The sequence below is a fragment of the Falco naumanni genome, chromosome 3 (genome assembly GCF_017639655.2).
Source record: "Falco naumanni isolate bFalNau1 chromosome 3, bFalNau1.pat, whole genome shotgun sequence".
NCBI lineage: Eukaryota > Metazoa > Chordata > Aves > Falconiformes > Falconidae > Falco > Falco naumanni.
Window position 1 is genome coordinate 11369876 of NC_054056.1, and position 12548 is coordinate 11382423.

Genomic DNA, 12548 nt, shown 5'->3' on the forward strand with positions numbered 1-12548 from the left:
TACAAAGAAAAAAAGATCAATTTGGCTTTGACTATGCCAACTACCTAGATCAATGGAAAGTCCTTAAGTGTGGGCAAAATGCCATGGCCAGGTAGGTTAGAGGGAGGGCATGAGCTCGGGGTTAATAAATGTACCCAACCCGTTGTCTCTGGCCACAAGAGGAGTCAGGTCACAGAGGCCAGGCTTGCCTCTGAGAAGAGTGCTCCGGGAGGAGCTGGATACTTGGAGAGCCCTCCCTCTCTTTCCCGTCTCCTTCACAGCTCAAGTTGATGCGAGGTGGAAGGGAAGGAGTAGGGTCCGGGTACAGGTAGATCCCTGGAAGGCTGGTGGTGTTTTCTCCAGTGGTACCAAGTTGCTGGAGTGGGTTGTTGGCACAGTCGGACTCTTCAGTAAGCTTGGCCTGTCTCTACTGGTAGGAGGCCCAGAACGGCTGAATGTTCTCCAAGCTTCATCCTACGCTGTGTAGACAGACTCACGTTCTTGGCCAAATAATCAACAGCGGCTGAAGAGGAGGGGGAAGAAAAGAGGGTGAGAAAACAGCAAAACGTTAGCATTTAGTGGAAATAAGGCTTTCAGCATCAAAGGGTGTGTAACCAGCGGACCCTGCCGACTGACTCTTGCAAAGAGAGGCCCAACACAGTGGCTGTCACAGACATGGGGGTCCTGCTGCACCCCTAGGAAAGACTGCAAGCAGATGATGGCCCTGCCAGAAACACCTGACAGGTGCTGCTAGGGTTAAGCGCAGCTGCAGCGTGCAGAGTACACTGCACGTGCTGCTGCAGTCCCTCGAACCGCTCTGTGAACCTACTGAAAAGAGCTAAAATTCTACTTCTGCCATGGAAAATGGTGTTTCCAAGGGAGCTGCCTGAAGATGAGCCTGAGCAGAAAGCCAGCAGGCTAAGCTTTCCAGCCTCACCTCCCTGTATCATCGCACAGCGGCAAAGCCAACTCCTGCACTCAGTGATGCTGCTGTAAATGATTCCAGAGATTTCACTGGGAGCTCACCAAATCTGGACAAGGCTTGAATCTGACTCATCCGCTGCATGCTGACTCATTTCTGAGAGCTCTGCCACCTGCCTTCATTCACCCTTCCTAAGGGAAAGTGCTTTGCTTATCTCCAGCTGGGAGAGAAACACAGCCACAACTCCTGAGGCAATGCATGAACCTGTACCCCAGCTCCCCTGACTGCCCCATGGTCTGAGGGGGAAGAGGACCAGGGCAGGATGGTGACATTGCTTATTAGCTGAGCTTCAGTCAAAGTCTCTCCCTTTCACTAGCTTTAATGTCTCTAAATTAGATTAATAAGGAGCTGGCAGGAGACGTACAATCGGTGCCAATGAGTAAACAAATTTCAGCCATCAACGTCTTGTCAGACGCCTGCCCCAGAGGAGGTCCCTTCCAGACACAAATTCTTATTAGACTTGTCATATCTATTAGAATTCCTTTCACGCTTCTGCGTTCCATCACCGGCATCATTAACACAGCTCCGGCCTTTGGGAACCACAAGGACCACATTAATCTGGCATTTCTGCTCCTCACTGGCTGGGACAGCGAGGCTGTGCGAGCGCGGGCAGGCTGGCACGCTGGCAGCGAGCAGGCTCGGCGCAGGGTGAGTTATCCAGGGCCAGAGCGATGCCTACTGGGGAGCCCAGCTTCTGCAGGCGGCAGGGTCTGAAAGGAGTGGAGTTAGGCAAGTGGAGCTGGCTGACTGGCACTCCTCGGGGACTGGGATCTGGGATCCTGGAGCGCCGGGCTCTGTAATGGTGCACTGTGGTGCCTCTAGCTTCAAGGGGGGTTGTACAGAGGATTAGATGCCAAGCTATGGCGCTTGTCCAAGCCTTATCAGCTTGGTCCTCTGGTATTTCAGGTAAACGTATTAAATAATGTCTTGGAGAGGCTGGAGGTAAAGAGGAAATTCACTCCTCAGGCACACTGTGGGTGCATGGCGGCTGTGCCTCTGTTCCTGTTGTCACCCGTGCTCTGGGTGAATTCAGATGGCTGCTTGGGAAAGGAGGGAGGTGAACAGCCAGAGCCGGCCACCCCACTCTGGGCAGTATCCAGCAAAAAGGAAATTTGATGGCAATCCCATCCTTCTATAAAAACCCAGGCTAAACTCCCAATATTGTTTTTTTTTATGCCAGTGGGAAGTGGCTTGTTGGTTTAATACAGTGGAAACCAAAATAAAACCAGAAACTTACCAGAAGTACTCTGGGTGTTTATTTGCTTATGGGAGAAAGTGTGGGTTTGTGTTTCTAAAATAGAGAGTAAGAAGGAGAGAAAGTGGGGATAGAGAGATTCTCTGCAGGCCAGGTTGAAAGCCAGGTACCAAGGCTACAGAGCTCTTATTTACAAGCCCTGGTTACGTCCCTGTTACACAGAGCCTGCCCCCACCATAACAACCCCCTGTTTTTATTCTATCACAGTGTTCACTAAAAAGAGTTTTGATACTTCTTTGCCGCATCATATAAGGAAGAAACACACGATTTGAACTGAACATCAATAAATGATCTTCTGGAGCTCACCTCAAACTGATGGGCATTTAAACAGCATTTGAAAAGAAGCAGTGAAGAATTAAAAAGCAGGAGGAGTTAGAAGTACCTGCTAAATACAACACGCACTGAGAAAGACAAGGAATAGTGGTGTTGTATCAAGGTCAACTTCATGTGATTGCTCTAACAGGACTAATTACCAATGAAAACTGTTTTCTTGCATAGAGATTATTATAAATGGGGGTCATTATAAGAAAGGTTTATAGAGGAGTGGACTTATGGACTGCCTGTGCGGAGCTGTAAATGCAAATATCTATACATATACATGCACACATGTGGAATTAGCTGCTTAACATAGATCCTCCCTTAGAACAGCTACAGCTGGTTGTGCAGCATTGCCATGCAGCGGGGCATTGGCTTTGGCTGTAAGACCTGCCACCCCACTGGGTGTGACTCCAGCTCCCAGCACTGGGAAGCCCTGGCACTGTGGTTGGCGCATGATGGTTTCTCACCTACCTTCCTTGCCCCAGCAAGAAGAATGCCTTCATGACTACCTCCCTGCGTGTCTCTGGGCATGGGACATGTCTGGACTAACTCTGTTGACCATGCAAGACTTGCTGCTGGGCATAAACCTGTTGGCAGCCTGGACTCTCATGACTATTAACAGGAAAACGTTGCTGTTCTGAACCGACCCCAGTGGGCTTTAAACTGGACTTGTAAATTGAATGGGTGTCCAGCAGGACAGAAGCCATGCGACAGAAATCAGGAAAGGGGGACAAATAAAGCAACATAAATAGGGCTGTGCGAGCAGTTTTTCATCAGCACAAGGAGAGGCCCAAGTAAAAATTCCTGCAGCAAACCAAGACAAACCCTTCTTTCTCTTTCCTCCTCCTTTGCTGGTCTCTCTCTCTCTCAGAAAATGTAGCTCGTCCTCCTTATTTTATTTTTTACACACATGGGTGTGACTAACGTCTTGCCCAAGGGAATCTTTATTGGAAATACATGGTATTGGAATTTGTTTAAGATTTTTATCAATAGCACGTGTGTCCAGCCTCACATCCAGAAGCGAGGGGAAGGTCAAGGGGTCACAGATCAAACTCCCGAAAAAAAAAAAAGGGAGGGGTGGGGGGAAGCTGCTATTGATCCCGTCTGCTGCCACAGCCGGTTCTCATTTAGCTGTAGAAGTTAAAGACATTAAAGGGCTGTGACGGAGAGGGGAATAAAAAGCCACAGCCAAATGGAAGGAAAGGTCACTAAGGACAAGCTCTGGGCAAGCAGGAGCGCTCCCGGAGGAAGAGGATGCACCTTTAACCCTCCGCAGATCACTCTCTCACACCACCACACTTATTATTAGTTTAACACCGGCAGGTGAGCCCTTTGCCAGGCTTGCTGGTGGTTTTGTGACCCAGCCATTCTGGAGGAGAAACAGACTCTCCCAGGATCCCTCTGCCTTTCAGGTTTGAGGTTTAGGTTCAGGATTACAATTCCAGTCTCACTTCAGCTTTCACAGAACCACAGCCCAGTTGACAGGCAACGGCTTAATGTATTTTGTAGCAAAACCTCTGAGCATGGACGCAGCCCTTGCCTTACAGGGGGCAGGGGGGAAAGCAACACATATAGTTCTGCATCCTAAGGGACGGCATTAAAATCCCAGCTTTCCTTTGGCTGAGCAGGGTGAACATGTTGTAGGGCTTTTGGAGAAGTAAGAATTGGATATGGGGAAGGAGAGAGGTCTGGAAGTTGTCCTTTTCTAATAGAAATGTTTTACCTCAAGTGTTTCAAGCACTTTTGAATTGGACTGCGAGGGTGTTGGGGAGGCTGTGTGGAGCAATAACCATCTGTGTCTGGTGAGTAGAATCCCTTTTTTCTCTCTAGATGGACAGATTTCCATGGGAATCCCCCCCGATACAGTATCCGTACTTTCTTACATTTGCTCCCTCTCTTCTCCTGTTCCCTATGCAGGGGGAATACAATCAGTGCACTTACTTTGTCCGTACTGTCCGTATTGGTAGCCAGCCACTGGGTCCACACTGTAACTGGTGGTGCTGTAGGTGGGAGGACAGTAGGACTGGGAAGTCGGGAGGCTGTCCACAGACTTGATGGAGTCACTCCGCTGGCTGCAGCTAGCAGAGATGGAGTTGGTGGTGTCTAAGCCACCGTGAAGGGGAGAGATGGAGAAGTCAGCTTGGGGTTGCGGAGGAACCCCGCTGGGGTTGCTCAGGATGCTCATCACCTGGAGAAACACAGGAAACAACATGTCAATGTCTGGAGGAGAAAGGATAAGCGTGCAGCTGCCTTCATGCATACCAGGGAGAAACAGCCTGCATATAATGGTGCTCTATCAGTATAATATACAATATCAATAGAGGTTTGGCCGGGCTGGAGAATGAAGGCCTGCTACCATCAAATAAAACCTCCACAACTGGCTCCTCTGCATGTAATGCTTTATTTCAAAAGCTTACTAGGGATAATTCAGAAGCTGCTGCCCAGCACACTCAATCTTTGGTCTGTCTTTGCTGACCTGCCAACGTTAGCTGTGCTTTTCAGCATGAACGCTGGAGAAAGGAATAAACGGGACAAACCCGCTCGACATGCACTGCCGTGAGCTGGCACGTCTCCCTTTCTATGCCCAGCCCTCACAGAGGAAGAAACACATAAGACAAGGAGCAAACCCCCATATTTTCAAAAAGGGATGCTGAAGACTTTCTTTGGAAGTTTAAGTGGAGCTCGGTTTGCAAAGGTCCCTAACCAAACCAGATGCAAATCCTTTCTGGCTTTGATGCAGATTCAGCTTTAGGGACTGAAATGTCAAAGTTCTCTTTACCCTCAAATGTTAAAGGATAACAGGTCCTGGCTCGGCTCATTTCAGTGTAGTGCTTGGTTTGAAAATGTAATTAAATTTGCACACAAGCGATCTTCCTGCTTTGAGACCTGAAACAGATGAACTTTTTCCCCCCCCCGCCTTCTTTTGCAGCGAAAATGCCAGATTTGTTCCTGCGGGTGAGTTTGGGGTAAGCCGCTGCCTACAGGCCTTCACACAAGGACCCTGATCCCACTAGCGCTTTAATGCAATTGCCTTCTGCAATCAGCAAAATTACCCCCGGGCTGCCAAGTTAAGAGTGTAAAGAGTTTGCAGAAGCAGGGCTGTGGTGAGGGAAGGAAGGGAACTCCTGATGCCTCTTGGTTGATCTCCGCAGCCGCCGCAGGCGTGCCTTGCCGTATTTGTGCTGGGGAAGGGGGGGGGAGAGGGGACAGCCAGTCACCTCAGGGGGCCAGGCCAGTGCTCAGATGCCGAGCGGCTGAAAATCTCCAAATTTAGCATAACCTTATTGACATCAATTAAAGTGGCAAATTGGAAATATTTGGAGCCTGGCAAGTGGTAAAATGAGCCCTTTATCCCCCACCAGCGGCCTGGTGAGCTATTGTGCAGAGGATACATTCTCTGCAAGGACACAAGAGGGGTTGTATAGAGCGGCGTCCCCCCTTCCTGCTCACCCCGACACCTTCCCCATCCCCTCCTCCCTCACCTTCCTGCCGGAGCAGCGGCTTAGGCTGAATGACCAGCTACGTGCTGCTCTTTGCTTTCTAAAGCTTCTCCTCTCGCCGGAAGGCCTCAGGAGTCCTGCAAAGATGCTTTCCCTTGATGTCATGCCACCTCCCGACTCAGCCGGATGGAGATCCTTCCCAGGCATTTGTCTGGGAGGGGAATTTGGGAGTAGGGGTGGCTGGACCCCCGTGGAGGGGGAGGCAGTGGCGAGGGACTGGGGGGGGCGGAGGGAGGGGAGTGCGTTAGTTAAAAAGCCTGGAAAATCAATCTAACCCAAACCACTGGGTTTGTCTGCAGTGTGGTACAGAGGCACAGGAACGAGTTTTGAACAAGAAAAGTAAAAGCAGTGTAGCAGCAGCAGCATAAAGCTCAGGCAGTGTTCATTTAGCTGCTCCTCCTTCAGGGGTCTGCAGCCTGTGCTGAGCTTAGAGTTTGCTGCTGGTCCCCAGAAGTTAAAACTGGCTTAGCTGTCTATGCCATGGGGCAGACCGAGTCTGAATTATCTCTAGCTCTCCAGGCCCTCTGGGCACAGCTTCTTAATCACAGCGATTAAGCCTCGAGGTATCTAGATGAAGTTGTTTAGCCATAACACTGTGCAAAGTGTGCCGGTGGAACTCCCTGCCCCATGACAGCCCAAAGACTGAAAGATGGGGATGAAGAAAGGAAATTGCATTTAAATATGCAAGAGAGTAGATTAATATGAAGATAGGGCTGTCATGCTTTTCTGTGTAGATGTAATGTAAACCTCTCTGCCTCCAGGCTTATGCAGCAGGGAAATCACGTGAGTGCAGCCTGAAGGTAGGTTTCCCAGCTGCAAAGTTATTTGTGACCTTCCACTAAAGCTGGGTCAGGAACTTTGACCTGGCTCAGCTACGAATGCCCTCAAACACCCCTCGATCCCACCGGCTGCAGCCAGCTCTCACAGCTTCAGCACCACCTTAGCTGCAGGTGTTACACCCTGCGCACCTCTTTGCCCTGACAGATAACCAGGACACTCGCATATACAGCAGCCACGAGACATTATTGGGTTTCATTCGCAAGCAGAATCAGATGTTTAAAACAATGAACATCCTGCTTGCATGCGCCACGATACAGTCATATGAATTACGAGTTATTTGGGGAAAGCTCCACCTTGGCAGCACAAAGCTGGGCCGTTTCACTTCTCCCTTCCTGAGCTGTCCAGGGCTGGCAGTGCTGCCTGACCGGGGATGTGCTGCCCGCACCGCCAAGCCCTGCAGGTGCAGAAAAGAAATTGTGCACTATAAAATGAAGGGCAACTGGAACCACTCAGAGACCAGAGGGTTTTTTAGTGCTCTCCCTCCTGGCCAGCTCCCCAAAAGAGTCAGCTGCTTTATATTACCCAGAGAAAATAAAAGGCTCTTAAAGCAAGCAGAAGTCATATTAACACTTCCGCTAAAGCCTTTTTAAAAAGAAAGCAATGTTGGTAAATGAAACCCAGATTCACACTCTCCAGGTTCAGAGGAGCTGAGACCAGAGAAGACACTTGCACAAATCCTACTAAAGACATTTAATTGTCTTTAATCAGTCAGAATCAGGACTGATTTCTAATCCCAGCTCTGCTACTGACTCACAAGGGCTTGTGCAAGTCACTTAAGCTAGGACTCAACTCAACTAACCTTAGGCATGTGAAGTTAAGTTTCTAGTCTCTGCTAATCCTCTAGAATCCGTCTACAGAGAAACTGACACTTCTGAAGGACAATTCATCCCCTCCTAATACAGGCTGAATTTCCTCTGGCAAAACATAGGTGCGCCTATAATTCATCACAACAATGCCAGGGTGGTGAACGGGTATGTAACTCTGCGGAGGCTGGAGAGGGGAGATGCTGGAACGTGGTTACAAGATGCACATCCCTGCTGGGTGCTCCCATGGAGGCAGGGTGGGCTCAGAGCTGCAGACGAACGCTGACAGAGGCTGAGCCAGGAACCCCAAAGATCTCTGTTCCTTCTTCAGCAGCGCTGATGGTGGGAAGCATCTGCCTTTTCCAGGCACGCTGACAGCAATTTGGAGCTGAGCTCCCCTGAAACTCTGTTTGCACAGGTTTATCAGAGGACAGCATCCGATCTCCCCAACCCCAGGACAAGAGTAAATCGGAGATTTCTATTCCCTCTCTGCTACACAGCCACCCAGCATGGCTAACCCTACACAAGCCCTCCAGCCTCACCAGGCCCTTGTTATCTGACTTCTTGTTTCAGCTGGATAAACTCATTTTCCAGGCAACTTTTGAACTCAGGAAAGTCTGGGGCATCTGGAGAAATCCCCTCCTCAAGAATGCAAAGTCCTTTTACCTTTTCTTTTTGACCTTGCTTTCTTATAATTTATTACTTCTTGGTGCATTATCATCACTAACTAAAAATCAATACCCACTTCACATCTGTAAGGTTTTATCTGGAGGGAAATCTGCTACCTGTCCATCACAGTGATTGACAGCCTTCCCTTTCCCCTCCCTCTCGTCAGTTGTCCCTCTCCCTTGCCCCATCTCCTTTCCTTTTGCTGCTGTCCCAAATCAGTCACAGGCGTGGCGTGGGCTTGCACTTTGGGGTAAGTCAATAACAGCCATGGTGCTAGGAGCCTTCAGCCTTGTTCCTACCCTTTCCGGAGGTCATTTGTCATGGGGGAGAGGGGGTAGGGGTCTTGATGTGTTGGGGAGACCAAGGTTAATGCACAAAGACCCTCCTGGATGAAAGAGCCAACCCACCCCCCCTCCCCACCTCCTGCTGCTGCCTCCCTCCCCACCCTCATCTCTGCAGCTCCCCCCTGTTCCTCCCCCCCCGGGACGTTTCATCACTCTCTCCCCTACTTTAAAAGAAGGGGAGTTAAAAAAATGTAATTAATTCCCTCCATTTCTGAGCTGGCCCTCAGGGCCTCTGGCCGTGGAAACTGTAGCAGGGGAAATGTGCACCCTTTATGATAAACGAATGCGGCTTTGGAAAGGGAAGTGCAATTAGGGCCTTCAATCTGTGCAATCAGGCCTTCAGATTTTAGGGGGGGGGTGGGTGGGTTGGGGGGGGGGGGGCAGGAGGGGCGCAAGGGGCAGAAAAGCAATAGGGAGACATACCACTTAGCTGGAGCAGGGTGTGAGGACGTCGGGGAGGGGAGCGGGCGGGTGGCAGGTGAGTTCCATGACAAAGCCTTGTCCCAGCAGACCTGGCTGCTGCACCTCTGCCGTCAGGAGCTCTACAGCAAATACCAGGGCAGCCCAGGCCATGCCAGTCATCCTGAGAGTCCCTACACCTCCTACCCTGCGTTCCCAGTTTGCTTTAGGCTTGCTAAGATACCCAGCTGATAGAGACATCAGGCCCTGACCACAGCGGGCTTTATATCTACGCTTCGTGATGCTGCGCTGCCCCACGCCCAGGAGGACACGGAGGTGCTGCGAGGAGATCAAACTCAAGCAACCAATACGATGGGGAGGCAGGAGCCTGCAGACAGCATTTTGCAGAGTGACCCCTGATTCTGTGGCGTCTCCATTTGTGGACACCCAATTTGACACAGCACAAAGCGTCCAAAATCAGAGGCTGCCTTAGAAAAATGCTGCATTTAGAAACTGCTGAGCCTGGCTAAGTTCAGAATAAAGGGAAGACGTAATGATCTGCAACTAGCTGAAGGGTGTTAACTCCAGAGAAGCTGCCGGGTGGTCCCAAAGGAATGCAAACTGGATACCAGGCAGAAACCAAAAAGGAAAGGTCTCTTAGCAGTCGGCAGTATTTCTGAGGCCGTGGTACAGCTTTCCTAGGAATGGGTAGAAATCCCCTCTCTTCAGGAAAGGCTGGAAATGTGATCCGTTGGAATATCTGATACTACATCACTAGGAAATTCTCTGTTACAAAGAGTGTTTGTAGGCTGAAATCTCTGTTTCAGCTTCTGTGGTGTTAACATTTATGCCACTTCCTAGGGAACAGAAAGTGTGACAGGGGCCTGATGGCTGCGCTGGGAAACATGCTGGATCTTGTGGATTCACTAACGACATGGACCAAACTAACAACGTTCCTCCACAAGGGCTTGGACTCTCTGCCATTTGTGGTTGATTCAGCTTCTGCTCTACATAGGTCATGCTCTGTCCTCCAAGACTTTCTTAGCTACTTGGTGGGGACCCAGCTTAATCTTTTCCATCTTTGTTTTGCAGCCTGTTCAGCTAATCTTTTCCTTCTCTCTTGCAGAAGGCAACCCTTCCTCATATTAATGCTTTTTGATCTCTGTGGATTCATTTTCACTTGGTGGGAAGAGGAAGAGTCGATTATTCTATACATACATTAAATGGAAACAAAATGAAGAGGTGACTGTAGGACTATTGAAAGCTGAAGAAAGAGTTAGGAGGAGATAAATACAGTTTCCCCAAAGATCTTCACTTGAAAGGAGGATAAATATATGCAAATATGCCCCTAGGTAGGACTAAAATGACTTATGTAGCAATCACTAACACTGCACTCACAAAACCAAGCAATTAATTTTGAATATTTTCTAAATCACTAGACCCAGATGAGTTGTATCCCAGTATGCCAAACCAATCCAGTAAGTACACCCATTAAATTTGATTTTGCAATCAGACCAAGGATCCAGACAGTGCTTCACACTTCTTGCACCCAGAAAATGCCTGATCTGGGTAACAGCAGTCCCTCCCATCTAATGTCACTTCCAACTAAATTTTGGAGCCGAGGGAGCAAACTTCACATCAGCCTTCTGTAAGAGTAAGTACACTCGCTCCAAGCACAGTCCTGATTCACACTGGCATAAATGAACATGTGACTCATCTCTCCCCTTCATTTTTGTTGTGGGTTAAAGTTTAAAAAACCTGATGCTCCACTGCCTCATCTAGCCAGTATTTATAATCTATCTGTCAGCATGTTACTAGTGCTAAAGAGAACAGTGTTAAGAATACAAGCTAACATCATCTTACAAATCTTTACGCTGCGGCAGGACTCTGGGGCTGAGGTGGCTGCTGCTGTATAAGAGTATTGTCTCCGTTTCCTAACCTTCCCCACTCCATGGGAAAATACATGGAGGCCAGTGAAATGCCTTTCCCAAGGCCACACAAAGCGTGTCAGAAGCAAAGCCGGGAACAGAACGCAATGTTCCTGAATCTCTTCTGGTGTGTATGGGACATATCATACCAGATCCCTTCAAACTGCTCAGAAATGGTTACTGTGGGCCTGTGCTTGAGCAGTGGTACAGTTTGGCAGTGAACAATAAACCCAGAAATATCATCAATGCCTTTCAGTGACTTAAAACATCTGAAGGATGTTTCAGCGCCATAGGGGAGTGGTCTAGGACACAGCGGGTGAAATGGAGATGAGCATTTGTGTCCTAAAATGACCCTGTTCACTTAACGGATGAAAAACTGCCACACACTCATGATGGAGAGGGCTTGGGGAGATGCTGGGGGTGAGATGGAGCTGAGGATGCAATGGTGAGCTGCAGCAAAGCAGACCAATGCAGGCTGCACAAGGGGAGGATTAAAAAAAAAAGGCGATGGGAAGTTATTACCTGATTGTTCAAGGCTATGGTGAGGTTCCACCTGGAGCACTGCATCTTGTTTTGGGCACCCTGCTTCTGTAGAGATGTACAAATTATAGAGAAGGTCTAAAGAAAAGTTTCTAAGCTATACAAAAGAACGGGAAGGTCTTAGCTATAAGGGTAAGAGAAAGTGATTAAGTCTGGATGTTCTGGGAAAGAGGAGTGGGCTCTTCTTGCAGTGGAAATAGCATAAGGAAATTGGAAGTACCACAGGGTTATACATCCAGTAAGGGCTATGAGAAACCCTGCAGCAGAAGTGTAATTTGGAGGGGAAGGGCGGAGGCATCACTGTGAATAGGAATTACATTAAAACTGCTTGATCTAGAAACATGAGCCACTATCCCTGGCATTAGGGCACACAACTCTCCTGTCACTTACATAAAAGCAGATGGCAAAGTTTTTAGTAGTCTGGATAACCAGAGAGGGAAACAAAAAGCCAAGCTAGTGCGGGCTGTTTGAGGCAAAGGGGGGTCCTAGTTCTATGGGCATCAATTTCACTACCAAGCAGAATCAAGTAACATGGGCTCACCCCTTCCAGAAATGGGAAACACTCAAGCCAAAAGGCTAACTAGCACCTTACCACCCTGAAATGTCAAAGGGGTTTGATTTGCATGGACTGCTGAGCATCTCCCCCCTGAAAATGGGCAGTTTGTGCTTTACTAACCACCAACTTCATTATTCATCTTCTGCTACCTAAGCATGAAGTGTTTTTCCTGATTACATTGCAGTTGCTACGACATTTCGTATAACAGTAACCAAAAGAAAGCAAATGCTCCCCAAACGTGCTGGTCAGCAAACTGAGCCCCCCCACGTTCCTTACTTCTAGGCAGTAGACTGCATTAACAGAAGTCACCACAAGCAAACTACGCTGATGCTGTTCTCCCCATGAATACATTTTTCTGTGAAGGCCAAGTGAATACATTGGGAAGGAAAGTCTCCACAGGAAAATCCCTTTGTTGAGATGCAGAGCATCTCTGGG

The 12548-nt window shown here is 48.8% G+C and overlaps 1 protein-coding gene across 4 annotated transcripts in view; it reads right to left on the minus strand.

Annotated features, from left to right (window-relative positions):
• Window positions 1–386: 386 nt before the first annotated feature.
• PAX7 (paired box 7) overlaps window positions 387–12548 on the minus strand; it is a 100432-nt gene continuing 88270 nt past the window's right edge. For 3 of the 4 annotated variants that reach the window (XM_040587177.1, XM_040587178.1, XM_040587176.1), the window contains exons 8-9: window positions 4476–4722; window positions 387–502 (exon numbers count right to left, since the gene is read on the minus strand). In XM_040587177.1, coding sequence (XP_040443111.1) covers window positions 387–502; window positions 4476–4722 — 363 coding nt within the window. Of the gene's footprint in view, window positions 503–4475; window positions 4723–11539; window positions 11606–12548 lie in introns of all 4 variants that reach the window. The other variant, XM_040587175.1, reaches the window with a different exon arrangement.